Source organism: Spea bombifrons, chromosome 2 (assembly GCF_027358695.1).
Source record: "Spea bombifrons isolate aSpeBom1 chromosome 2, aSpeBom1.2.pri, whole genome shotgun sequence".
NCBI classification, from domain to species: domain Eukaryota; kingdom Metazoa; phylum Chordata; class Amphibia; order Anura; family Pelobatidae; genus Spea; species Spea bombifrons.
The window spans coordinates 6,348,674-6,374,561 of NC_071088.1; the positions used below are offsets into that span (position 1 = coordinate 6,348,674).

At 40.7% G+C, this 25,888-nt stretch overlaps 2 protein-coding genes across 2 annotated transcripts; both read left to right on the plus strand.

Moving 5' to 3' along the window:
• The first annotated feature begins 2,465 nt into the window (after positions 1-2,465).
• On the plus strand, positions 2,466-5,112 carry LOC128473452 (putative gastrointestinal growth factor xP1). The gene is made up of 3 exons (XM_053455669.1): positions 2,466-2,582; positions 3,812-3,958; positions 4,977-5,112. The coding sequence occupies exons 1-3, from the start codon at positions 2,501-2,503 to the stop codon at positions 4,988-4,990; spliced, it is 243 nt and encodes an 80-aa protein (XP_053311644.1). The 5' UTR covers positions 2,466-2,500; the 3' UTR covers positions 4,991-5,112.
• Positions 5,113-8,375: 3,263 nt separating this feature from the next.
• On the plus strand, positions 8,376-22,335 carry LOC128472440 (putative gastrointestinal growth factor xP4). The gene is made up of 6 exons (XM_053454281.1): positions 8,376-8,494; positions 9,607-9,753; positions 18,920-19,039; positions 21,056-21,205; positions 21,710-21,853; positions 22,064-22,335. The coding sequence occupies exons 1-6, from the start codon at positions 8,422-8,424 to the stop codon at positions 22,195-22,197; spliced, it is 768 nt and encodes a 255-aa protein (XP_053310256.1). The 5' UTR covers positions 8,376-8,421; the 3' UTR covers positions 22,198-22,335.
• Positions 22,336-25,888: the final 3,553 nt, after the last annotated feature.

The following is a 25,888-nucleotide window of genomic DNA, read 5'->3' on the forward strand; positions in this document are numbered from 1 at the left end:
AATCACTCAGCGGCCGGTATCGGACGCGCTCGGCGAGAAAGACATCTGTGGATCACAATGCACCCGATTTACCGCTTTTCTGACGTTTTCAGCACTGAAATAATTATTTTATTCGCGTTAGGAATTGTAAAGAAGCGTTACTTTTGACTGGGAAGACAATGCGTAGCGAGAAGCCTTTACTGTAAAGACAAATAGATGGTCTATGTGAAAGGAGACACCCGGGATCTATTGTCTCGAGATGCTTGGATGTCACCTGCGGAGACAAAACAAGCACATGAGTCTCCTGCTGGAAATGCGATCACCTGAAGTGTGTTTACAGGCTCTCCGCTGGAACACTTTCATCGTTGGCCTCTTCATTTAAAGATCAATATCCTATGGGGAAGGCTGGTGGCCGCGTCCAGGGCCGGTCCTAGGGTTTCTTGCATCCTAGTTGATAATGACTTAAGGTACCCATCTTCTGCATGTACTAAACACTCATGGTGCCTCCACCAGTTTAGCCTCACAGGTAGCTGATCAGATGTGGACTAGGCTGACCATGGCCATGCGCCTGGTGGTCTAGGTTGAAGGAACCAAACATATCTGTGGTTCTGGTATCCAAGTGTCCCCTCCCTTGCACCCATGCATGGTCTCGATAACCAAGATTATTACTATGGCACCCCCTATGGCGTTCCCATAACGTCACCCTAACCGGGTAGGAGGAAGGGGAAGTAGAAATTAATTTGGCTTCCTCCATGACTACTTCTGCTTCTGGCCACCTATTCCTCATCCCTTATTGCCCATTTTAAACCACTCTTAATCCCACCCAAATGAGTTTGGTCTGCTTTAGTCCTAGGCCTTCTAACGCCTGTAGGAAGGGAAAGCGTAATAATAAGTCTTGGTGGTCCTGGAGGAGAGCAGGTTGACGACACTATGCAGCATCTTCTCCCTTCCTTAGACTTTATTGATGTAAGATGGCAAGGAGAACGGGGACGGCAGATCTTTTCCATCGGATGTCAGGTCTACTTGACTCCCGAACAGAAGACCAAGGACCACAGCCACTGTATCAGCATCATCACATAGAGACAGGACTGATAACGTTTGTACATTCAGGGAGCATGGTTCTGGAGTAATTATCATTACTAATTAAGAAAATGTAATTAATTAATTAAAAAATAATAATAAATGCAACAGAAGTTTTGAGTGACATGTTTATCCTGCCAGTTGGCATGTAGTTGATACATGATCTAGGACGTCTTGAAGGACATTTGCTTCTAAACCCCCCAAAAACAGCCAACACCAAACACCAGAGCCTAATGTAATGTAATGTAAAATTACTTTTAATTATTTCTATTTTATTCTTTCAATTTCTATTATTTTTAATTTTGTATACTGCCAACTTTAATGTTTTTCCTATTGTAATTGCGCTACGGAACCTCCTGGCGTTCTGTAAGTAAATAGAGTGGAACCCTGGCTTTTTTACGCAGCTCCGACATGCCTCGATCCGGACTTACATAAAAAAAAAAATCCAACATGCGCGAACATTGTATGAAACTTTTTAAACAAACTGGTAAATAGACTTGCACAGGGACCAAAAACCATTCGGACGTTTTCTTCGTTTCATTTTCGGACAATTAATTTTGTTTCCTGCTCTTTCGGTTCAGACGAAATCCACTCTCAAGCTCTCCTTCACGACCTCAATGGCCCCAACTTCTCCGCCGACCCCTTCTGTGCCCCTATCTCTTTTTCCGCAGCCCTGCTTCTTGTCTTCTTGTTCTTCTGTATTCTTTTTCTTCATTCTTCTTTCTTCGCTCGTGCTCTGGCGGTCCCACAGAGAAGAAGTGAGTGAGAACACTGGTGAAAATACACAACACGTGAACGAGTAGAGTAGTAGTAGTGTGTGTCATGATGTTAGCAGGCTATTTGTGGTTTCTGTGCTACCTTCACGATAGGAGTTACCCCAAAACGGGGTGAAATTGTGCGTTTCTTATGATATCTCTCCCAGGAACAATGCTTTTTACCCCATCTCTACCCCAGGGGACTGCAGAAAAGTGAAAAATCCACATTCTAAGGTTAAAGTCTATTGCTCGGTGGGACGATCTGACCCTACAAGTCCAAATAATGAGATATTCACTAACGCCGTATGACTTGACCCCGCGTAGGAAACTATTACAGCTGGTTGTGTCACTGAATATTTTGTGCCGGGACCCACGCACTTTCTTATTCAGCGTAATATTGAAGTTGGCAGCCTTCGAAGTCAGATAACAAGAGATCCAAACAGATGGGAATGACCAGTGGGAATGATTCTGGGGTGTATCCGTGCCGAGCTGTGCCAAAGCAAAGATTTATGAATGGATACGATTGTGTCGGGGGTAGTGTCACCTGGGTGGACTCGCCTTTTCCTATGTCATGAGACGAGATTAAACCACCAAGACCAGGCATATAAAGAGATCCGCTGAGTGTACGCTCAACCCCACGCTCAAACCCACCATATCCCCGGCAAGACTGAGACCAAAGACCTGCAATGGAGTACAAGGTGTTCTGCTTACTCGCCATCGCCCTGATCGTGGGCTCCTTCAGCTCAGCCAATGGGCAGGCAGCTCTCAGTAAGTACCAAAATCCCCCAAAGCGATTGGTGCGCCTGCAATAATTCATTAAAAGGCAAACCCATTTTATTAGGAAAATAATGCATTTTTACTAGAAATGCAAATTTGTGACAGAACCATACGGAACCGAATTATTTTCCATTACCATTGATTATCTATATGTGTCTTCTTCAGTACTGTATAGGTAATGGATCCCTTGTTTTCTTACACCTTTAAACATTAAATGGTTAAAGTACACATTATAAAAAAGATTAATTAGTTTATTTTTTGCCTTTTTTAGTTATTTGATGCCAAATAAGACCAATTTAGCCATTTTAATCAGTCATCGGTCTCAACTTAGATTCAGGAGCCATATTCCTATCTTATGCATGTTTAAATCCCTTCACTGTACTACCCTCTACCACTTCTGCTGGGAGGCTACTTATCTACTACCTGCTCAGTAAAGCAAAACTTCCTTATATTACAGCTAAGCCTCTAGTTTTAGATTATGACCTCTTGCTCTAGGAGAATCATGAAAAACTCATTAGGAAATAAATCTGTATACATGGTAACACCTCAATAATACAAAAATATTTTATGGAATGTTTGTCAGGTGATGTAAAATCAGGCACTAATAGGTTGTTGCCGTAGAAACTAAAAAATCCTCTTGAAAAAAATATTTAAATTTGATATAATTATAGAAATATCATCTCATCATTTATATTAATACTGTACCTGCTTGGCAGTAGATGACTAGAGCATTGACTGACTCACCTATGCGAAAGCAGGAACATCCTATTGTTTTAAAATATATATATATATAAAAAAATATATAATTTGCTGGCAGATCGGCCCCATTCGGCTCATCCAGTCTGCCAGCTTATCCTGCTGTAAAGACTCAGACCTTAATCAGTCGTGGGTCTCGCCTTAGATTCAGGAGCCATATGCCTATCCCATGCATGTTTAATACCCTCACTGTATTACCCTCTACCACCTCTGCTGGGAGGTTGTTCCACTTATCTACCACCTTCGCAGTAAATTAACACTTACATCACATCTAATACCCAATTTGGACACCTGCAATGTTAATGGTACAGTTGATGAGTAACCCGAGGGGCCCATGACATGTTATTAGTTATTTCTTCCCATCCGTGGCTCCATTGGCAGCCGTACTTTCTGCGTGTTTATCATGGGACTCGTACGATGGTCTTGGATATTCTGATTGTGTTAATGTCTCTTGTGTTGTTTAGCTCAGGCCCAGTGCTCTGTAGAACCGGTAGCGAGAGTGAACTGCGGACCACCGGGAATTTCCGCCTCCGAGTGCTTCAACAAGGGCTGCTGCTACGACAACACTCTGCCAAACGCCATCTGGTGCTTCTACGCTCGGCCAGACGATGGTAAATTCCATGAATCCAATCAAAGGGGGTCTATTGTCACCGCATGGTTAAGCGTATAAGACCAGTAATATAAAGTAATTGTTTTGAGTGTTTTTCCTCCTAAATTGTCCATGTTTGGTCTGCGACTCTTATCTCTAAAACCCCAATGAGAATAGCATCCCCTTTCATCTGTTGTTAACTGATAAATGACATGGAATATGCTTTTGGGATTACTTTTCAACCTTTGGAATACCAGCCATGATGGGATAAGATTTGGCACCACATCACTTTCCCCTGTCCTCTATTTCCCTTTTCTTCCCCTCAGTGCCCCCAGTGCCCATACCCCTCTTCTACGATCTGCCACCATGCCCATACCCTCTACCACCCTCTCCCCAGTGCCCATACCCCTCTGCCACCTTCTCCCCAGTACCCATATCCACTACCACCCTCTCCCCCTCTCCCCCAGTGCCCATACCCCCTCTGCCACCCTCTCTGCCAGTACCCATACAACTCTGCCACCCTCTCCCCCAGTGCCCATACCCTCTACCACCCTCTCCCCCCCAGTGCCCATACCCTCTACCACCCTCTCCCCCAGTACCCATATCCTCTACCACACTCTGCCCCAGTGCACATACCCTCTGGCACCCTCTCCCCCAGTGCCCATAACATCTACCACCCTCTACCCATACCCCTCTGCCTTCCTCTCCCATCAGTGTCTGTACACCACTGCTTCCCATTTAGTGTCCGCACCCACCTGCCCCCTCTCTAACCGTGTTCCATACATATTTGCCCTTTAGTGCCCATTCTCCTGTGCCAATCCCTCCTGTGGCAACATCTCCCTGTCACCCCTCTGCATACCCCTCTGTGTTGCCGGACCCCTTACAGCTGTATGGGCTGTACCCCACTGATGGCGGCCCTGTCTATTAAATACATTAACCAAGAGGGGGCAGAGGTTTTAAGAAAGTCGAAGTGCGCCATCCCAGTAAAAATGGAATGTTCCTTGCACTGTACTTAAGGTGATTTTCCTCTTCTTTTTCAGAATGCCTCTTATAAATGGAGCTAAAAGCAAACCAGTCTCTGCCAGTGGAACAAACCATCCAACGAAAATATCATCAACCCGTATAGTGGATGAAAGATCAGACCCCCCCGATGTAAAACGAATACCTTCTGTGTGTTAATTTGTTACAGCCAGGCACGTGTGTAATTTAATAAAACATGCAAATTAAAATGAACATGCTTTTCTTGTGTGAGTTAATTTAGATGTAATAAAATAATTTAGGTGATCTGAAAGACACAGAACAACTGCACAAAACACATAACATTAAAGAAAAGCACCTGAACAGGCGGTTGTCCTGGTATATTTATCATTAAAAGCCTTATCAAGGAAACATTGGCCTGTTTTGGTTGAGACTTTGGCCTACCCACAGCAAAAACCCAGCAAAACCCCAGCCACCTCCACCTACTATGTCCGACACTGCCGCTGTCTATGCTGATGCAGCTATGACATCATATCCACGTACACTATGTTTTGTGGATGAGTTTTCTATGCTCCATACTGATCAACCTAACTGGCCCATGGAAGCCCAGAGAACCCCGATCAACCAATAGAGCCCATGAGTATATATCAGAGAGGCTACCACCTCTGCTGGAGCTGAGACCCTGAGACCCTGGACTAGCTTTTTGGTGGGTGAGGGGCAAGAAGATCCCTTAGGGGAATGCCATACCATAAGAACAAGAGCGGGACATGGTCATCCAGTGCGGTTCTTCTTTAAAGATTAGTCACTTGGGACCACCTGATGATCTTCAGATGGAAGCATTGCACCAAGAAAAAGTCCCAAGGTCACATACACAGTAGCAGTAAATCCCCTAGCCAAGCCAGTAATGACAACCCACGACACAAAGGTATCACACTTTGGCCATTTGAAACAACAATAAAGTACATGGCCAAGACAACTTTAAAATATACTTCACCCTTTTCTTAGGTGGTGTTCACAGGAGATTTTGGGGGTAAAAGATGGGAAACAATCCACCTAATCACTTTATGAGCTCTAAAATCCTGATCCCATTTAACCATTTCTTAGATTTGATCACCTTTCCGAAAATCTACCTTTTACAGTTGGATGCACTAAATAAACCTGTGTTATGGTGTTCACAAATTCAAATTAACAATATAGAAATATATATACTGTATATATATATAAAAAATCAATGTTAAACCAACAAAAGGTATCAATTGCAACTAAAGACTTCATATAATAGCCAACGGCAAATACTAGTGCTATCATTCATGATGGCCAGGAGATCTGGAGTCCCTTCCTGAGACTGCTGTTGATGAAGGCCTGGACCTTCTTGGTGGTTGTTTTGATGGTCCTCCAGGTTTCAGCTCCATAAAGTAGGACTGATTTCACGCTGGAGTTGAACAGTCCAATCTTTGTTGCCAAAGACAGCCCTCTGTAGCTCCAGATGAGCTGTAAGAAGGCCGCTCTTGCCTTGCCAGTCCTTGCCTTAACAACGACATCAGTGCCACCCTGCTGGTTGAAGCTGCCCAGGTAGGTTGAAGCACTGCACTTTTTTCAGGGGGCTTCCATCAGTGTGATTGGGTCATTGCTGATGGGATTTATCTTGAGGATCTTGGTCTTGCCCATGCAGAGGTTCAGACAAATCTGTCCATCAGCTGGATGGACTTCTCTTCCATCAGCTGTTTGCCGTAAAAAAATAAGTGCAAGGTCATCGGCAAATAACTATTGCTATCTGGTGTGTGTACGATCTGTTCTGCCGGAAGCCTGTCTGCTGTAGCTGTGGCGTCCATCATTCTCCATACGAGGGCCCGGTTGAAGACTTTACCTGGTCCAGAAAGGAGTATGATTTTTCTCTATTTGTGTTAGGATCCACCATGCCTGCCAGGACTATGCACTAATAATTATTCACTCTCATGTTTACCTACAACCACTAGTGGCAGCCCTTCTCTCTCTGGAGCACCCAGACCTCCTTATTGCAAGCAGCTAGGGCTTGTTACCCTGGATTAACCCTGCCTTTATAAACCTGCCCTGCCCTTCAGTCAGGGCCTTTGCACAAATTTGTGAGGACCGCTTGCTCTGGCCCAGTACCTGACCCTGTATTCTTCCTGCCGTGCGCCCTGCCATTGGGCCTCCTGCCAAAGAGACTTATTATCTGTACTTACTTGTCCTGCCAGTTTCCTCAATATAGCCTATATCATAGTATCCTGCCTGTGTTGTCTTTCTTTACGCCTGTCTGTATCTTCCGTATGAGGCATCATGGGATACAGACGGAACCCCAAGTATACCCTGCGACTGGGTTGCTACCCCGCCTGATTACCCGGTTCCTGACAATTTGGCATACTTGCTTAGGTCCCTGTTACACTGCCTCCGATGACCAGGTTGTTGTTGAGTTGACACAGGTCTGCGTATCTCTCTCCATTCTCACTCACTTGCTTCAGCACATGGGTCCCTAATAACTTGTTCGTACCCTGTGCTTTCATGCCCTGTGACTTCTTAACGTTGAAGTCTCCCATAACAATGGTGATATCTTTGTCTGAAACCCTATAGTATTGTAAGGGTCTGTTGTTAAATTGCTGTTTATTTTCTTCTTCGTTCTCATTGGTTGGAGCGCTGCACTGGACAATGTTCTGAAGAATGCTGTGATGATCTTAGGGTTGTATCCAATGAGTGCTCTCTGTTCCTGTTTGGACAACATAAAGCCTACCTCCTGTGTGCGGGGTACATTGTGCTCTGCAACAACTCTCCTGTCATCAGATGTCTCTGTCCAGTTTGCGTCCAACTTTGCTCCTCATCCCTACTCCATCGTTCCTGACTCATACATGGTCCTCGCGTTCCATGTGCCCATGTCAATCCTCCTGGTTGAAAGAACGGTCATGAGCATAGTGGATTCCTCATGACTTTCAACACCCAGAGTCATGCTTTTTCGAGTTGAAAAAACCTTCTTGTTCCGGGGCTAAAAGTCTCTGTTATCTCTATTGTTAGCGTTTCTGTAGCAAGACGATTTTTATGGAGCGGGGTTGCTAGCCCCATGACCAGCCCTCCTCTTTTACCCCGACTTGGGGCAGGCAGTTTGCCTTGAAGGACCTCATTGGTGGAGTTAAATTGTTGAACAAACATTCCAGATCTCCTTATCTTCTCTCTGATTCTACTGATGGGCATGCTTCTGATACACCTATGTAATATAACATGAAAACTTCCTACAATTACCACTGTTAACAAATTAATCATAATTAATTACAACATCTTATCAAAACATACAATAAAATTAACCGCAGTCATATTTTTCAATCATTTAGAATATACGGGTGGGGTAAGGAAAGACAGGGCATGGCCTCTCCCTCACTAATCCTTATCTGAAGAATTCAGCAAACAATCCGGAGGATATAAAATGAAACCCTCGGAGGTCAGGATCCACTGCTTGCCTCCCCTCATTCCTTATCTGGCCACAAAGGGAAGCAGATTAGAATGGATTACAAGGTGTTTGGCGTATTGGCTATTATGCTTATTTTGGGAAATATTATCTCAGCCCAGGAGCCAAGTGAGTATTTTTTACACAATTTAATATAAAATAGTTACATTCATGCAAGGTTTACATTCTTTGCCATACACGAGCTTTTTTATGTAATATAACTAATCAAAACTATTTTGAGGCGATTCTGGTGCAAAATAGTAAATTTTTAATGATGCCATAAACTCTTTATTTATTTCAACGGAATATTTCTGACATTATTTTTTCCAAATTTAATATTTTGGTTTTGATTTTTTTTCCAAGAGTTTCACCAATTATCATCATTCTGAATATGGCAAATTAAATAAAAAAAATTTAGGATTGCGATTTTTAGGCTTACAAGCGGCAAGAAGCTGATACCAAACACGGTCCATTTGGCCGGTACCGTTCCTAATTAAATGTCCTCTTCTGGACTTTTTCATAATAAACAAAAGTGTCATCAGTACTCAGTATCACATTTTTATTTAAAAAAACTAATTCAAATTAACAACGGCATAACAAATTTTGGCATACCTGCGGACGTGTTTTTTCCCCTATATTTTGTTTCTTTAGAACAATTATTTTATTTAACCCCTTCTTATAACTGCGTGTACAATTTACACATAGAGTATGGACAGCCACATATATTGGATACATTTACCAAGGAGATGGGAACTTTAAAGAAAATACTTTAGGTTTCATGCCTTTTTGGTTTTTTTGGGTCTTAAATAATAGGGGAAACTTTCTATATTTTTGTTTATTTAACATATTGTTATGAGATGCAAGGTTTGCCCCAACAGGGTATCTATGAATGTGCTAGAAAACAAAATACAGTTTTTTTTTTGTTTTTTTTTTTAAGTAGGCTGTTTCCAAGGTGAATGTGGAGGAAATGTGGCCTGATCTTTGGTACCCAAAGGGTTAAACAAATATATCCCGTGTTGTGATTCACCGCAGAACTGAAAATATATCATTCATTAGCTTTTATCTTAAAAATCTTCATAAGACTTCTTTACGTGTAAGATTTCGTGTTCATTTGAATGTTCCATTAAATGTGTCTTTTAATAATAAATATAGATTCTCTCGTTAAGAATATTTAAGGGATTTGATTAGCTGGATTGAGAAATGTAAGTTTTCCGAGATGGAATCCGTTGTCTTCCCCGCAGGTGGCGCTCAGTGTGAGATCTCCCCCGAGGCTCGGGTAGACTGCGGCTCTCCCGGGATCACCCAGGCGGAGTGCAATAATAAAGGCTGCTGCTTCGACTCTAGCGTTCCCGAGGTCATCTGGTGCTTCACTCCCAAACCTGTCGATGGTAACGTCTTCGTAAACAGGATGGGTCGCTTCCCCTAATTATGCATTTTTAGAGTTTGATACATAATTTATATGCATTAAAATACCTGGGAACTCTCCATGCTGGACCTGGAGTCTCCGGGTCAGTGTGTGTGGAAGTATATCAGTGTATATGTGTGTGTGTGGAAGTATGTTAGTGTATATGTGTGTGTGGAAGTATGTTAGTGTATATGTGTGTGGAAGAATGTTAGTGTATATGTGTGTGTGGAAGTATATTGGTGTATATGTGTGTGTGGAAGGATGTTAGTGTATGTGTGTGTGGAAGGATGTTAGTGTATATGTGTGTGTGGAAGTATATTGGTGTATATGTGTGTGTGTGTGGAAGGATGTTAGTGTATGTGTGTGTGGAAGGATGTTAGTGTATGTGTGTGTGGAAGGATGTTAGTGTATATATGTGTGTGTGGAAGGACGTTAGTGTATATGTGTGTGGAAGGATGTTAGTGTATATATGTGTGTGTGGAAGGATGTTAGTGTATCTGTGTGGAAGGATGTTAGTGTATATATGTGTGTGTGGAAGGATGTTAGTGTATATATGTGTGTGTGGAAGGATGTTAGTGTATGTGTGTGTGGAAGTATGTTAGTGTATGTGTGTGTGTGGAAGTATATTGGTGTATACGTGTGTGGAAGTATGTTAGTGTATATGTGTGTGTGGAAGGATGTTAGTGTATCTGTGTGGAAGGATGTTAGTGTATATATGTGTGTGTGGAAGGATGTTAGTGTATATGTGTGTGGAAGTATGTTAGTGTATATGTGTGTGTGTGGAAGTATATTGGTGTATATGTGTGTGGAAGGATGTTAGTGTATATGTGTGTGTGGAAGGATGTTAGTGTATCTGTGTGGAAGGATGTTAGTGTATATATGTGTGTGTGGAAGGATGTTAGTGTATCTGTGTGGAAGGATGTTAGTGTATATATGTGTGTGTGGAAGGATGTTAGTGTATATGTGTGTGTGTGGAAGGATGTTAGTGTATGTGTGTGTGGAAGTATGTTAGTGTATGTGTGTGTGTGGAAGTATATTGGTGTATATGTGTGTGGAAGTATGTTAGTGTATATGTGTGTGTGGAAGGATGTTAGTGTATATGTGTGTGGAAGGATGTTAGTGTATATGTGTGTGGAAGTATGTTAGTGTATATATGTGTGTGTGGAAGGATGTTAGTGTATCTGTGTGGAAGGATGTTAGTGTATATATGTGTGTGTGGAAGGATGTTAGTGTATATGTGTGTGTTTGGAAGGATGTTAGTGTATGTGTGTGTGGAAGTATGTTAGTGTATGTGTGTGTGTGGAAGTATATTGGTGTATATGTGTGTGTGTGTGGAAGGATGTTAGTGTATATGTGTGTGGAAGGATGTTAGTGTATATATGTGTGTGTGGAAGGATGTTAGTGTATATATGTGTGTGTGGAAGGATGTTAGTGTATATATGTGTGTGTGGAAGGATGTTAGTGTATATATGTGTGTGTGGAAGGATGTTAGTGTATATGTGTGTGTTTGGAAGGATGTTAGTGTATGTGTGTGTGGAAGTATGTTAGTGTATGTGTGTGTGTGGAAGTATATTGGTGTATACGTGTGTGTGGAAGGATGTTAGTGTATGTGTGTGTGTGGAAGGATGTTAGTGTATATGTGTGTGGAAGTATGTTAGTGTATATATGTGTGTGTGGAAGGATGTTAGTGTATATGTGTGTGTGGAAGGATGTTAGTGTATATGTGTGTGGAAGTATGTTAGTGTATATATGTGTGTGTGGAAGGATGTTAGTGTATACGTGTGTGTGGAAGTATGTTAGTGTATATATGTGTGTGGAAGTATGTTAGTGTATATGTGTGTGTGGAAGTATGTTAGTGTATATATGTGTGTGTGGAAGTATGTTAGTGTATATGTGTGTGTGGAAGTATGTTAGTGTATATATGTGTGTGTGGAAGTATGTTAGTGTATACGTGTGTGTGGAAGTATGTTAGTGTATATGTGTGTGTGGAAGTATGTTAGTGTATATGTGTGTGTGGAAGTATGTTAGTGTATATATGTGTGTGTGGAAGTATGTTAGTGTATATATGTGTGTGTGGAAGTATGTTAGTGTATATGTGTGTGTGTGTAAGGATGTTAGTGTATATGTGTGTGTGGAAGTATGTTAGTGTATATATGTGTGTGTGGAAGTATGTTAGTGTATACGTGTGTGTGGAAGTATGTTAGTGTATATGTGTGTGTGTGTAAGGATGTTAGTGTATATGTGTGTGTGGAAGTATGTTAGTGTATATATGTGTGTGTGGAAGTATGTTAGTGTATATGTGTGTGTGGAAGTATGTTAGTGTATAGTATAGTAAGGTCAAAACAGAGCTGGGAAATCTCCAATGAAGTTGTTACACCAACTCAAACCTCGTGCACATCCCTTGAAATTCTCACCAATTCTTTGCTTAGCGATAGACCTAAGAATGCTTTATGGTTTCAAGTTCATGACTTGTTTTTTATTTAAATAACTTATATTTTTATTTGTTGTTTAATCTAATTTATTTCTAATTTTGTTTATTTTAAAAAAAAATTGCTGCTGGAAGGGGAGCTACAAGCTATCCTGCACCAGCTCACTTTTTCCGCCACTGACAGTAAGAGAGAGGGTCAGAGGCTTAGATGGAATCTACGGAAGTTTTACTTTACTGATAAGTGGAACAGCCTCCCAGCAGAAGTGGTAGAGGTTAATACAGTGAGGGAATTTAAACATGCATGGGATAGGCATACGGCTCTCGAATCTAAGATGGGCCCAACGACTCATTAAGTCTTCACCCTTGTAGGACTGACAACCTTTTAATTTATTTTTTCTGTTATTTCCAGAATGCTATTTCTGAAGATCAGAGACAACTTTACCCCGGAGCCATGAACCATCACTCACAGCCAAACACTACATAATTAACGATTAATCATATACAGATCATGAATAAAGGAGCAATGTGTGCTATTGCATAAAATCTTCTCTTTTGTGAAAAAAATAAAACATTTAATAAAAAAAAAAAATATGTTGCCTAAAACTCATTAAATGTACCCAGAGTTTCTTTTAGTTTCTATTTTTTTCTATTATGATTAGTCGTTTAATAATATTTATTTTGGAAAAAAAAAATACTGTCTATTTTTAAGGCATTGCATGAACATTACATTTATTGTACTTAAAAAATACATAAGATATTGTAATAAAATTATGTAAAACTTTGTAATTGAAAGTGTTTATCCATAAAACATACGCCCTCTTTATTTAATATATTATTCTGGATAAATTCCAGATAAAGGGATATGTTCCTAATGACTAAGCAGCTTGTCCCTTTAAAAGGACTCTATAATAAGTGGATCTATATATTGTTGTATGGAACTTCATGCAAATATGATCGAGAGAACATGGGTTTGCCAACATACCTGGTTTAACCCGGAGTCTCTGGGCAAAGCGTTGCTTCTTAGGTCTCTGGGTCAGTTTCTACGTATTTAGGCAAGGAAACATCATTTGGTAACACCCACTCCCTGCCCAGGCTCCGCCTTCTTCCAACCCACTCCTGCCATACTGGGGCTAGTCCCACCTCATGTGTAGCTAGCCCTGCCTCTTGAATAAAGCCACTCCCCTTAGAAGAAGTAGGTGTCAGGGTAGCCTACCCTTGGGAAAATTATAATATGGAACTGTAGACCACCAGCCAATCAGCGGCTTCCTCAGAGCCATGGGACTGTAGGGTCATCGGAGGACTTCTCAGTGGATGAAGAAGTCATACATAGCATTACTTTTAGATGCTCCAGAAGCTCTAGTGCAGGGGTTCTCAAACTGCGGCCCTCCAGCTGCTGCAGGACTACATCTCCCATACTCCTCAGCCAGCCCCTTAGCTGAAAGAGCATTATGGGAGATGTAGTCCTGCAGCAGCTGGAGGGCCGCAGTTTGAGAACCCCTGCTCTAGTGCCTTAAAACATGAATTAGCCTGAGGCAAAGGAGTGTTAAATTAACACTGCCCATTTCTGAGCATTACATGGAGCTTTTATGTATTTATTTTTATTTTAGAGGATAAGAGGGCACCAGATGTCTTTCCGCTTAGGAGTTCCTGGGATCCATATCCTAAACATAATGGAACTTCAGCATAGAAAAAAATCACAAACAAACAAGAAACCAAAACAATCAGAAAATATATAACGAGTAAGAAAATACTTCCGACATTCTGGAGCTCTGGGCTATGCTGTTTCATTGCTTATTTTTCAACAAGCTGACCATGGGGAGACACGGGACGGCTACATACCCGGCGGTCATAATTCCTTAAACATAATTTTATAATAATTTTATTTATATATTATATATATATATATACATATGCAGCGCCGATGTCTGTGCTCAGAAGGCACCGGGAGTCTGCAGTCATATGTTTTCAGTGCTTTTCCCCTTGTGGCTGGGTTCAGGAATGGGAAGCAGGGAAAAAGAAAAAATGTCAGTGCGCTAAGCTAGTCTCAGGCTCAAATAATACAAATGTGTAATACGAGGCCTACCAAACAGGTGTAAGCATGCTGCAAGAAACAGTGTATTGGCTGTACAATGTATACAAGAAACAAAAACTGTCTGCGCTTCTTACCCTAATAAAGTTGGCAACAAATATATAAACATAATATAAATGAGAGGTTTTGGTTATATGAATTGGCCAAAGCATAATTAAGCTCACCCGCCACGTCAAGGCACACTCTCAATAGGGTGAGAACCTACTCTCACCTCCTACATAGTGGGCACACAAAGCAGTTTATACGGCTACCAAAACCTTATTAATGTGTTGGGGGAGGTGCAATTAAACCTCCTCCCTATTAACCCCTGGACAGCAAGCTGCAACCAGACTGATGAGGAGCCAACAACCTCAAATATGTGCAAACAGGGAAAAGAAAAAATGTTGGTGCGCTAAGCTAGTCGGGTGAGCTTAATTATGCTTTGGCCAATTCATATAACCAAAACCTCTCATTTATATTATGTTTATATATTTGTTGCCAACTTTATTAGGGTAAGAAGCGCAGACAGTTTTTGTTTTTTGTATACATTGTACAGCCAATACACTGTTTCTTGCAGCATGCTCACACTGTTTGGTAGGCCTCGTATTACACATTTGTATTATTTGAGCCTGTGACTAGCTTAGCGCACCGACATTTTTTCTTTTCCCTGTTTGCACATATTTGAGGTTGTTGGCTCCTCATCAGTCTGGTTGCAGCTTTCTGTCCGGGGGTTAATGGGGAGGAGGTTTAATTGCACCTCCCCCAACACATTAATAAGGTTTTGGTAGCCGTATAAACTGCTTTGTGTGTCCACTATGTAGGAGGTGAGAGTCGGTTCTCACCCTATTGAGAGTGTGCCTTGACGTGGCGGGTGAGCTTAATTATGCTTTGGCCAATTCATATAACCAAAACCTCTCATTTATATTATGTTTATATATTTGTTGCCAACTTTATTAGGGTGAGAAGCGCAGACAGTTTTTGTTTCAGGAATGGGAAGCACAGGGGGCTTTGGGGCAATTTAAAATACTTCCAATATATATATACATACCTTTTCTTTTTGAAATATCGTTTTTTCTTCCTCTTTACCTGATTGACGTTTTCTAACAATGCGTCCTCCTGAACCAATGAGGAAGGGGGATATGACTGCTGGCCTATGCAGAAATGCTTTGTGTCCCTCTCCTTCATTGGTCATGTTTAAAGCTTTGTATGAAGCAGGTATATAAACAGAGGTGACGCTTCCTTACTTCCTTTACAACCAGGATCGGACAGGGAGAGGGATATCTCTGGTTGGATAAAGAAGTGTGCGATGTGGTCATGGGCTTGGATTCCTACAGTTAAACCAAGCGTGATGTAAGGCGCTTGTGGTGGGGGTGCGTCATCGGCCTCAGGTGTCCTAGGCTGGTGTCTTTGTGGTCACCTTGCCAGCGGCTAAAAGAACTATATGGTATCCGCAACTGCGGAAATTGGGAGAGACCGCGCCAGTGTGGGCCGATGAGCCATACTGGTTTGCAGCTGCTGTTGTATTCGTTGGGTGTAACTGCCTGATCTGCTAAGTCAGCCATCAGCTGGCAGGCGATTAATGTCCGTGGGTTGGCCGGATGGTGGATATGTGTTCAATAAAGCTGTGGCCAAACCCTTGCCCACATATTAATGTCTAGTGTCTTATTTGGGACGAGTAAAGCTATTCTACTGATATCTGAATGGATGCTATAGGCCTAGGCAGTCAAGAACATTCTGCGGATGCATTGTCTACGTAAAATGATACAAAGCATATTCAAGAACTTCTAAATTTGGCCTTTCAGTAACTATGCCATTATAGCTCTATTTGGCGGGTTACTCTGACGTGTTAAACGTGTGAATGTTTTCTCACCCAAAAGAGTCTTGCATTCATTCTTTTGTTTCAAACAAAGAAGATCTTATGAAATCTGTGTAACAAAGTTATAATTGTATAAAGGACTGCGTGAGCACAGAATCTCACAAGTAATGCTAATAATTGTTTAGTTAAACTATAATTCCAATTAGATGAGAGAACAATACATTAATATAATCCTACAATCTTACGCATGGTGTAGTTTGCAAATACACCACTAGGTGCCACTAGTTGTCCAATTTTAAAATCTACTGTCTGTTATTATTATTTCTTGTTTTATATAGCGCCGTCATATTCCGTAGCGCTGTACAATGGGTAAACTGGACATACCAAGTAATATATAACATAACAAATTAATTTACAGGAAAAAACAGGTGAGGAGGGCCCTAGTTAATCTTAATTGTTGAACAAAAAATATACTGTGTATTTGAAAGCAAGTGTGACAACTGAGTTGAGTTGCCCCAAAGTAACGAAAACTGTAAAAAAAATAATTCTTAAATACATAACACATTTCCAATATCATACATACCCGAGTCACACTATTTGCCATGCAAATAACTATAAAACATTCTTTTTATCACATTATTTGTATTAAAAATGCCAGAAAGCAAAAGTGTTAAAGGGGAAATTTCCCGGTATCCCGGTGGGCCAGTCCGGCCCTGGATGCCGGCCTAGGGCGCACGTCTATGTGGGGCCCACTGACTCTGAATGAGCTCAGTCTTACTGCCTCACGCTTAGTGCTGCTGAAACTTTTATCTTGGACCTCCAAAAAACATAGAACCTACTCTGCTCGGGCTCTGTCTGTGTCCTTCCTAATGTTTACTGACAATTGATTAAGATTATCAACAAAAAAAAACCACCCTGAAATTGCACCATAAAACTTTAATTACGTGAACTCCCTTTTTTTTCGCATATTTTTCCTATTTTATAATCCTCAATGTCACTTACCATCTGTTAAAATTCTGATGGCTTAAGTCGGTGCCCTAAAGATATATTATTTAATTACTGTTATAATAATAAATCAAAAACTCCAGGAATGAATATGCCACCGTAATCTCTTTCCAGGAGTATGACTAAGGTTATATAGGTGCACTAACTAAAGCCAGATTAAGGCGTTAGGGCCATGTGGAATTTCTACAAAAAGGGCCCCCCTATGGCCTGGCTAATGAACTGGCATAAAGTAGGCACTGCGCATGTGCAACCAACAAAGTGCCAATCTGTTGTGACATTGGAGAATCACATAACATGTTTCCTTACCTTCTCTGCTGACCACTTCTGCATCTGCATCTTCTATCTTCTTCCTTCTCTTCTCTCTTCTTTCTACGATCTTCAATCTGCTATCTTCTTTCTTCGTCCAACTCAGCGGATATAACCTGGCAGGAACCTGGCAGTGCTTGCAGTGATGTCCTCTCTCGATCCTCCAATCAAGGAAGAGGATGTCACTGAAAGCACCACCTGAGGGGACTATGGCGGCACTTGCGGTGACGTCCTTTCCCGATCTGAGATGTGGACGAAGAAAGAAGATAGCAGATTGAAGACTGAAGAGAGAGAAGTGAAGGGAGGAAAGAACAGAGAAGATAGAAGATGCGGAAACGAAAGTGGTCGGCAGAGAAGGTCGGGAATCATTAAGAGAGCATGAGAGATAGTGAAGGAGAGTGTGAGAGAGTGAGTAAGAGAGTGAATGTAGGTACCAGGCAACACATTTAATTCCTGAATTGAAAATGCTCCTAAATTTTTGGCTAAACCGAATTGGCAGGGAATGAAATACGTTGCCGGAAAATGAATGGGCCAAAAACGAGCCAAAAAAATTGTCCGAATTGTTTTTGGCCGATGTCTAATATCCATACCTTCTATGCGAGGGAATGCATTTGCCTACATCCTTACGTTGTGCAAGTTTCTGGTGACATTTAAATGAAAACTCACATGTCCCCTCCTGAAACTCACAAAATGAGCCCATGGTCCCTAACGATACATTTACTGTGAAAAAATAAATAAATAAAGAAATGAAATAGGAGTCAGAGGACCCTCAATCAATCAAGTGGGGGCAAGGATCGCCCCCTCTCTTACCTCACCCCATGCACAGTAAGTAATCAAATAATGTGGGGGTATGTTCCCCATGTATACCTCTTCACCCTCATTGGAATGGAATGGTTAAACATTATAAAATAAACCTGTTCCAGGTGGGAATTGAGGTTAAAGTAAATTAAAAGCCCTTAGGAGGCATGGCAGCAGATAGAACGATGGGCACAGGCTGTATGGGAATATATATATATATATATATATATATATATATATATATATATATACATATATACTTCAGTGCACAAGCAGCTTGCTTTTTGCTTTGCTTTAAGGATACCTCAAAATTAATTTAACTTGCATTTTGTATCTGTGTATAATATATAAACCATATAAAGTACATTTTTTTTGTAATATTAATATAGTTTTCAGCCCAAAACACGCTATCCCTTAAATAAAGGAAATAAATTGGGTATCTCATTCAAACTCAAAATGTTCTTGTCTTTTGGCTCTGATAGTAACGCGTGTGTCATTCTACAAACAGATCCATATCATCGTCTGCTGACGGCGTATGTTCAATGAAATCTAGGTTTATTATGTACCATAAATGATCTGAAGTTAGAAAAAAACGGGTATCGTTGCGATAACGAGTGTAATTGTCCACCTTATGTAAATGTTGCCCAAAGCTGTCAAACAGCACAATTTATATATATATATACGAGGGATTTCTCAATGAGTCTTTCACCTGAAATTTGTCGGCTGACCAACACTAGGAACAGAAGCGACAATGTTGTCTACGACCATCTCCCTCCTGGCAATTGTGCTTTTTTTGGGACATTCGTCTCTAGCCAAACACAGCAGTAGCAGCAGTGAAGAAAATAACGGTATGTTTATGAAGTGTAATTAAATTTAATTAATTAGCTTTGTTTAAAGATTTTTTTTAATATTCAGCATTTTAATATCCTGAAGATTTAGATTTTGAATGAGATGCTCAATTTATTTAAAATGGACAATTTTTTTTAATTTTTTTTTTTTTTACAATTTTTTACTAATTTGTTTTCAATTTTTTTTCTATTTTCACATTTAAAATTGTCCAATTGAACAGCTATTAATTAATTAGCTTTGTTTAAAGATTTTTTTAATATTCAGCATTTTAATATCCTGAAGATTTAGATTTTGAATGAGATGCTCAATTTATTTAAACGGACAAATTTTTTTTTATTTTATTTTTTTTTACAATTTTTTACTAATTTGTTTTCAATTTTTTTTTCTTTTTTCACATTTAAAATTGTCCAATTGAACAGCTATTGGACAATTTTAAATGTGAAATAATGTGTCCAAAATATGCATTTAGTTTCTTTTTTTGTTTCAGTTCCTGGAAAAAAAAATATCATAAAATATATTCTGTTAATTAAATACTAAAAAATGCAAGTTAATGTAAATAAATAATTACCTAATGTACAAGGAAAATTCTAACAATCTGTGTTTCAATTTTGTGGCTACATCACCATCCATTTAATATTCAGTTTAATCAAATTTTTTATTCATTTGATATTTTATCATTTTAATGAAACCTTAATTTTGTAAAAATTCACCATATAGCAGAAATTCAAAATTGGTAAATCTAGTCACTTTCTAAGATTTTTTTTATTAGATAGAAAGGAATTCTAAGAACGCTTCATGTTTTTCTTTGTAATTCTACCGTTCCCTTCTCTGGTTGTTTTACAGTTTCCTAATTTTTTGTTTTAAATGTTTCATAGTTATTATGACTAAAGTCTTTTTTTGGGCAAGGGCTTTTTGTTTGTAGAAAAAATTAAAAAGTTGAACGTTAGAAAAAATAAATAATTCAATATGGGCATGCGGGGCACACATTTGCCACCCTTTTTTTTTAGAAAATGCTAAAGCAGCCAATCGGAAAGAGGACGTCAGATGCATGATGGGATACATAATCTTATTAGAAGGAAGAGGACGTTTATGCAGATTTTTTTCTTTAAAATTGTTTAAAAAACTCCCATACGATGTGTTAAAATCTTCATTCATCATACATGTGAGACTGTTTAAGAAGGGTCTCAATTTTTGAAGGTCACGTGAAATAATTAGTTTTTTGCAATTCTCGTAAATGCATTTAGTCGCATGAACCTATTAGATAATTCGATCTTGTTCTTTGATGACACGTTAGCCAGGCTTTTTTTTTCTTTTAAAAAAATATTAATTTTCTAACATTATAAAAAAAAAGATCAGCATGATAGATCCTTTAATAGGAATGCAGAGGAGTTTAAAAAGATGTTTGAAAAAGGAGTGGACACAAAAAAATGGGGGGGGGGGGAAATAAGAATGGGGCACAAAGATAAAGGAGGTGGTTAAAAAATTTGAATGAAAAGGATTAAAATGAATTAATTGATTACATTTCTGGGCGGGGTTGATAGAATGTGGTCAGCAGGGCCGGCCCTAGACAAAATGCCACCCGGGGCGAAGTTTAAAATGCTGCCCCCCCATTATTATCTACCCTTCCTCTCCCTCCCTCCCTGTCGCCCCCCATTATCTACCCTTCCTCTCCCTCCCTATTATCTAAGCTATCATACATGCTTCTATCGTAATAGAGCTAATACAGAGCAAGGTTCTAAATGTGGAGCAGTCACCATGGAAACCAAGTCCTTTCATATGTTTTCATGGCTGTTGAATTCTACCCCCAAAAATTATAATATTATTAATAATATATAATTAATATTCCTATATTTTATTTGGTGAGTACGATCGAGAGGGACATCTAGACGAGGATGGGAGGTAGAACCTCAAGGCAAGAGTGGAATGAAACGTTCTTCATCGCTGCAGCTGGAGGCTGTTACCGCTATATGTGTCACAGCGTCACCATTGTCTTGGTTTCTATTTTATATCAACAGACGTTAACTTTGAAGAGTGCGGCGTGGCTCCGTATAACCGGAGAGATTGCGGATATCCGAGCATCAGCGCTGCGGAGTGCGACAAACGAAAATGCTGCTTTGACTCCAGCGTCCCTGAAGTGAACTGGTGCTTTTTTAGTAAATCGCAAGGTACTTTCCCTTTATTTTCCTTTTTTTTTTAATCAGGGTTCAAATTAAATCCGTCGTGTTCACAAATATTACATTTCATATAGGCTAAATGAAATCATTCTATTTACCAGGAAAATATGTTGGCCGATTAAAATAATCAATGCTGATATATTTAAGACCCTCTTACTGTGTATTTTGCTAGAACAGTCCTCTTAACTACCGGTTTTTAGGAGCGGAATGATTAGCGATCCTCTATTAAACTACTTCCTGGTTATTCCCGGTTATTGCTAAGTCGCTGGTGGCAGCTGATTGGTTCAGACAGCCTTTGTATGGGTGGGGTTGGGGAGAAAGAAGAGACGATCGGGATTGGAAACTGATGTGATAATGCTGGCTCTGCCACAGTCTGCCCCCTGTCATGGCTTCTGTGAGTTAAGCTGAATGTCTCCAAAAGAATTACCGGGTAACGTTGCTTCTGAAATTGTTTACCTGTGTTGTTTTTTTTGTTGTTTTCTTTTTGACTCACAGATAAAGCTCAGTGCAGCATCAAACCTAAGGAAAGAAAAGACTGTGGCTATCCTGGAATAAGTGCCAAGGAGTGCTATTCCAGAGGATGCTGCTTTGATTCCAGCACATCTGGGGTTAACTTCTGCTTCTTCCCAAAGTTCAAAGGTAAGCAAATGATCATACCCCCTCCCCCAACCTTTCAGGTGTACCACGAAAATCGGACCACCTTGCCATCAAATGCATTAAAAAGCATATGATGGCTGAAGATCTATATGATGTCCCAACACCTGCATATCACTTGTATTGCCCCCCCAGAGATGTCTCTTTATAGTAACTTTTTTTTTTTAATTATTTTTTTTTATTTATTTTTCTTAGGCTGCTCCGTGAGTCACAAACTCCGAAAAGACTGCGGGTACCCAAACATTAGCGCTAAAGACTGCCATTCCAGGGGCTGCTGCTACGACCCCAGCATCCCCGAAACCGTCTGGTGTTTCTACGGCTATAAATAAAACTGCGGTAATGTCCTTGTCATGACATCATTTGTAAACAGTTACGGATCCGCTCTCAAACATTTATTTCACCGTTTCCGAAAACTTGTCATGTTTTCTCATTGAAATAATAAAAGCTTACTTGCATTGATCAACAAATTTGCATAATTGTGCATTTCTACTGCATTTCAGTAACCCAAATGGCTGGTGTGTGACAATCAAACATTGTCCCCGTTTTCTTGACTGTACAATGTCAAAACTCATTAATTTATAATAAAGACCCAAAGACACGCTGGATTATAATGGTTACCGTGGGAGACTCCGGGAGAAGAGCCACTTCTCCGGGTCACGGGAGTCGTGTTGTGACACGCCCTACTCCCCGCCCATTTCCTCATTAAACAGCAGTGTGTCCCGCGATGTCAGCGGGCAACGCCCACAGACATCAGCGGGACCGCCCATGGACATCAGAGGGACCACCCACTGACATCACCGGTATGTCCTGCTCACATCCTGCAAGTGGGGCTCTGGGTAGCATGGCAGCACCATACTACCCTCCATGGTCCTGATCCACGGACAGTCCTGCACTTACCTGCTTCGCTGATGCGTTACTTCTACCTTGGACAGCAAACACCTGAGTTGGTGTCAGACCTCAAGGACCACGGGCACTTATATTAACCCAAAAGTAAAAAAAGGGGGAGGCCAATTCCTTGTGGCAAAATATCCAAAGAGACCTGGAACCTGTCTAGTCTCTCGCTTTATAGTCTAGGATAACTCAAGACTTTAGGCCAAATGTGACGAACCCAAACGTGTATTCTCTGTGTTAATGCCCGGCCGATTGCCAGGGCTGTTATTGAATATGTAACTATCCACCATGATAACGAGGATTCCTAAATGAGCTGCATTTTAGGGAATCTGGCCCATGGTTTAAAAAGTTGTCACATCACCATGGCAACCAAATGGAAGTGTTTTGCTATATGGACCAGTCCATTGGTTGCTATGGTATACGTGCGTATGTGGTACAGTATATGGATGAGACATACACTAGAAACAATATCTGATGTGGGCATGTTGCAATAATTCTTATCTTCGGCAAATAAAGTGTTTGTAACAACACATAACGTTCATACAGGGGCAAAAGCGACAAGCGTCGGAAAAAGTCAGTGTCCCCAGCGAGGAGCACAAATATTTCCACATACGTTATGAAAAGAGCTCACACGTAATCTTATTGTACAGGGAATTCCCCAGCATGACAGGACTCCATAGTCTCCAACCCTTACCGTATCCAGCCTTTCCACGTCACTAACTGAGTTCGATATCGCAGTGTCCCTAGAAAAAATACCTGATATCACACAGCTAGCCAAAATCCAGAACACTCAATTCAAAAACGACTTGACCGCTTGTAATGTGTTTGATATTTGTGCTTAGAAAGTCTAGGCTTCTAGAAGTATTCATCCAAACAGTACTACTGACATACCCCTCCGCGGGGCAGAAATATCTCATATGGGATTTTTCTCATGCAAGTTGAACTTTGTCTACAGCATTGTCCTGGACAATGCTGCCCTTTGTCGCTATTGGGGAAGAACCATTGGCTCTTTCAATTCGAGACTATCATGATATTAAAATAGGTCGTTATTCGGATTGGTATGAATCCAAATTCTGGGATTCATACAGAGCCACGAAAACGAGGCCAGATCCTTTGGGAAGTGGACGAGGACAAAGTAAAAAGCTCTCACACTCTTTATTCTCTCTCTCACGCCCTCTAAATGTTTCCCTGCGTTCTCTGTCAACCACTTCTACTTCTGCATCTTCTTATTCTTCATCTTCTCTCTTCTATCTTCTTGCGCAAAATGGCGATGCTTCAAGTGATGTCCTCTTGCCCGATCCTCCAATCAGCGCATAGGTGAGGTCCTCCAAGCCGATTGGATGACTGGGCAAGAGGATGTCATTGGAAGCACAGCCATTTTGGCAGAAGTCCATGCCAGATTATGTCCACGGAGATGCAGGCAAAGATAGAAGAGAAAAGAGAGAAGTTGAAAGAGAGAAGATAGAAAATGCAAAACAAGAAGATGCAGAAGTGGACGTGGTCTGCAGAAGCGGAAGTGGTCGGCAGATGCGGACGTGGTCGGCAGAAGCAGACGTGGTTGGCAGAAGTGGAAGTGGTCGGCAGAAAAGGAAGGGAAACATTAAGAGAAAGTGAGTGTGGGAGAGTGAAAGTGTGAAGATGAATGTGGGCACTGAGCAACAAATTTCACTCTTGAATAAATATGCCCCCTTCCCTCATTGCCATCAGAAAGGTTGCGTTGTATTTGTTATTTGTGGGGTCCCTTATCATTCCACCCACGTCGCTTTAAGCCTCTTCCATAATGTAAGATGGGAACTGGCAGCAGATACTGGGAGTTAAACACATCTAACGTTCCTATTGAATGTTGAGTGGCATGTAGAACTGTTGTTGGTTACATATTAACGAGTACTGTATTTGACATACCTCTTCAGAATGACATATAACACTGAAGCTCTAAAATGTACATATAAACGATACAATGGAATCCACCACTCGGTGGCAACAAAATTAACTCACATGCCCTTTCTTAATATTGTTATTGAATGCATACGTAAAGGTGCTGCTCCATGTAGTAAACTTCCCAAAACTTTTCCGGGAATAATTTTGTTGCCTCCTTCAGTTTAAGTTAAAGTGGGTGTTTGAAGGGTGAGCGTCTATCATCGTTGACTTCATTCTGGATTACGGTGAGCTTCTCCCGTAAGAAGCTGAGCTGCTCCTGTAGGATGCACAGAGACATCAATAAGTATTCTTGAAATTCAACGTACAAATTGAAGTATGTTTTGTACAAAGGCAACATACGCAGACAATACAATAAAGAGTCACAAAAAAGTGTGGCAGGATGCTGGGTTGTATGGTCAGTGGCATTAATAGCAGATCTCTGGTCAGACCTCACCTAGAGTATTGGGGGCAGTTCTGTGGACCCCATCTTAAGAAGGATAGAGACATTTTGGAGAGAGTTCAGAAGAAGGTCGACTAAATGGTTCAGAGGATAAAAATGATCAGGAAAGGGATCTTAATATCTACGGCTTGGAGGAAAGAAGAGAGAGAGGAGATGTGAAAGAAACATTTAACTGTAGAAAGGGATTTGGCAAAGTACAGGAGAGAAGTTTACTTCAGAGGAAGAAAAATGGAGAAATGTTAGAACAAAAGGATATAATCAAAAATGAGAGGGTCAGAAGCTCAGATGTTATGTAAGGAAGTCCTACTTTGCTGAGAGGGTAGTAGTTAAATGGAACTGCCTCCCACTAGGAGTAGTAGAGGCTAATCCAGTCAGGGGCTTTACACATGCATGGGATAGGCATACGGATCCCGAATCTAAGACGAGACCAACGACTGATTAAGAGCTAAGTCTTACATCAGGAAAAGATGGACCAAATGGGTCTTATCTGCCGCCAAATTCTGTGATTCTACGCTGATCTTTCCGCGCTTTCACCTTTTTTCTATATGAACTCCCACCATGGAATTTTCCATCCCTATTATCAATAATCAGTCACACAGTGCTGAAAACACATTTTAAAGCTATTTGTTGCACAGTCTTTCGAGACCCCAAATTTACCTTTCCTCTCTTTAAACTTCTATCCTTTCCATAATCTTGAGCCATTTAATTGCCCAAAAAGGCAGCAGCAAAATTCCGATTTTATTTGGGGCGTA

What these genes read in the sequence shown, in the direction of transcription:
- LOC128472440 (XM_053454281.1), top strand. Translation starts at nt 8,422, where the DNA reads ATGGATTACAAGGTGTTTGGCGTATTGGCTATTATGCTTATTTTGGGA. An exon ending in CTTTTTTAGTAAATCGCAAG is followed by an intron (nt 21,206 to 21,709) that starts GTACTTTCCCTT and finishes TTTGACTCACAG; the next exon opens with ATAAAGCTCAGTGCAGCATC. An exon ending in CTTCTTCCCAAAGTTCAAAG is followed by an intron (nt 21,854 to 22,063) that starts GTAAGCAAATGA and finishes TATTTTTCTTAG; the next exon opens with GCTGCTCCGTGAGTCACAAA.
- LOC128473452 (XM_053455669.1), top strand. Translation starts at nt 2,501, where the DNA reads ATGGAGTACAAGGTGTTCTGCTTACTCGCCATCGCCCTGATCGTGGGC. An exon ending in CAATGGGCAGGCAGCTCTCA is followed by an intron (nt 2,583 to 3,811) that starts GTAAGTACCAAA and finishes TGTGTTGTTTAG; the next exon opens with CTCAGGCCCAGTGCTCTGTA.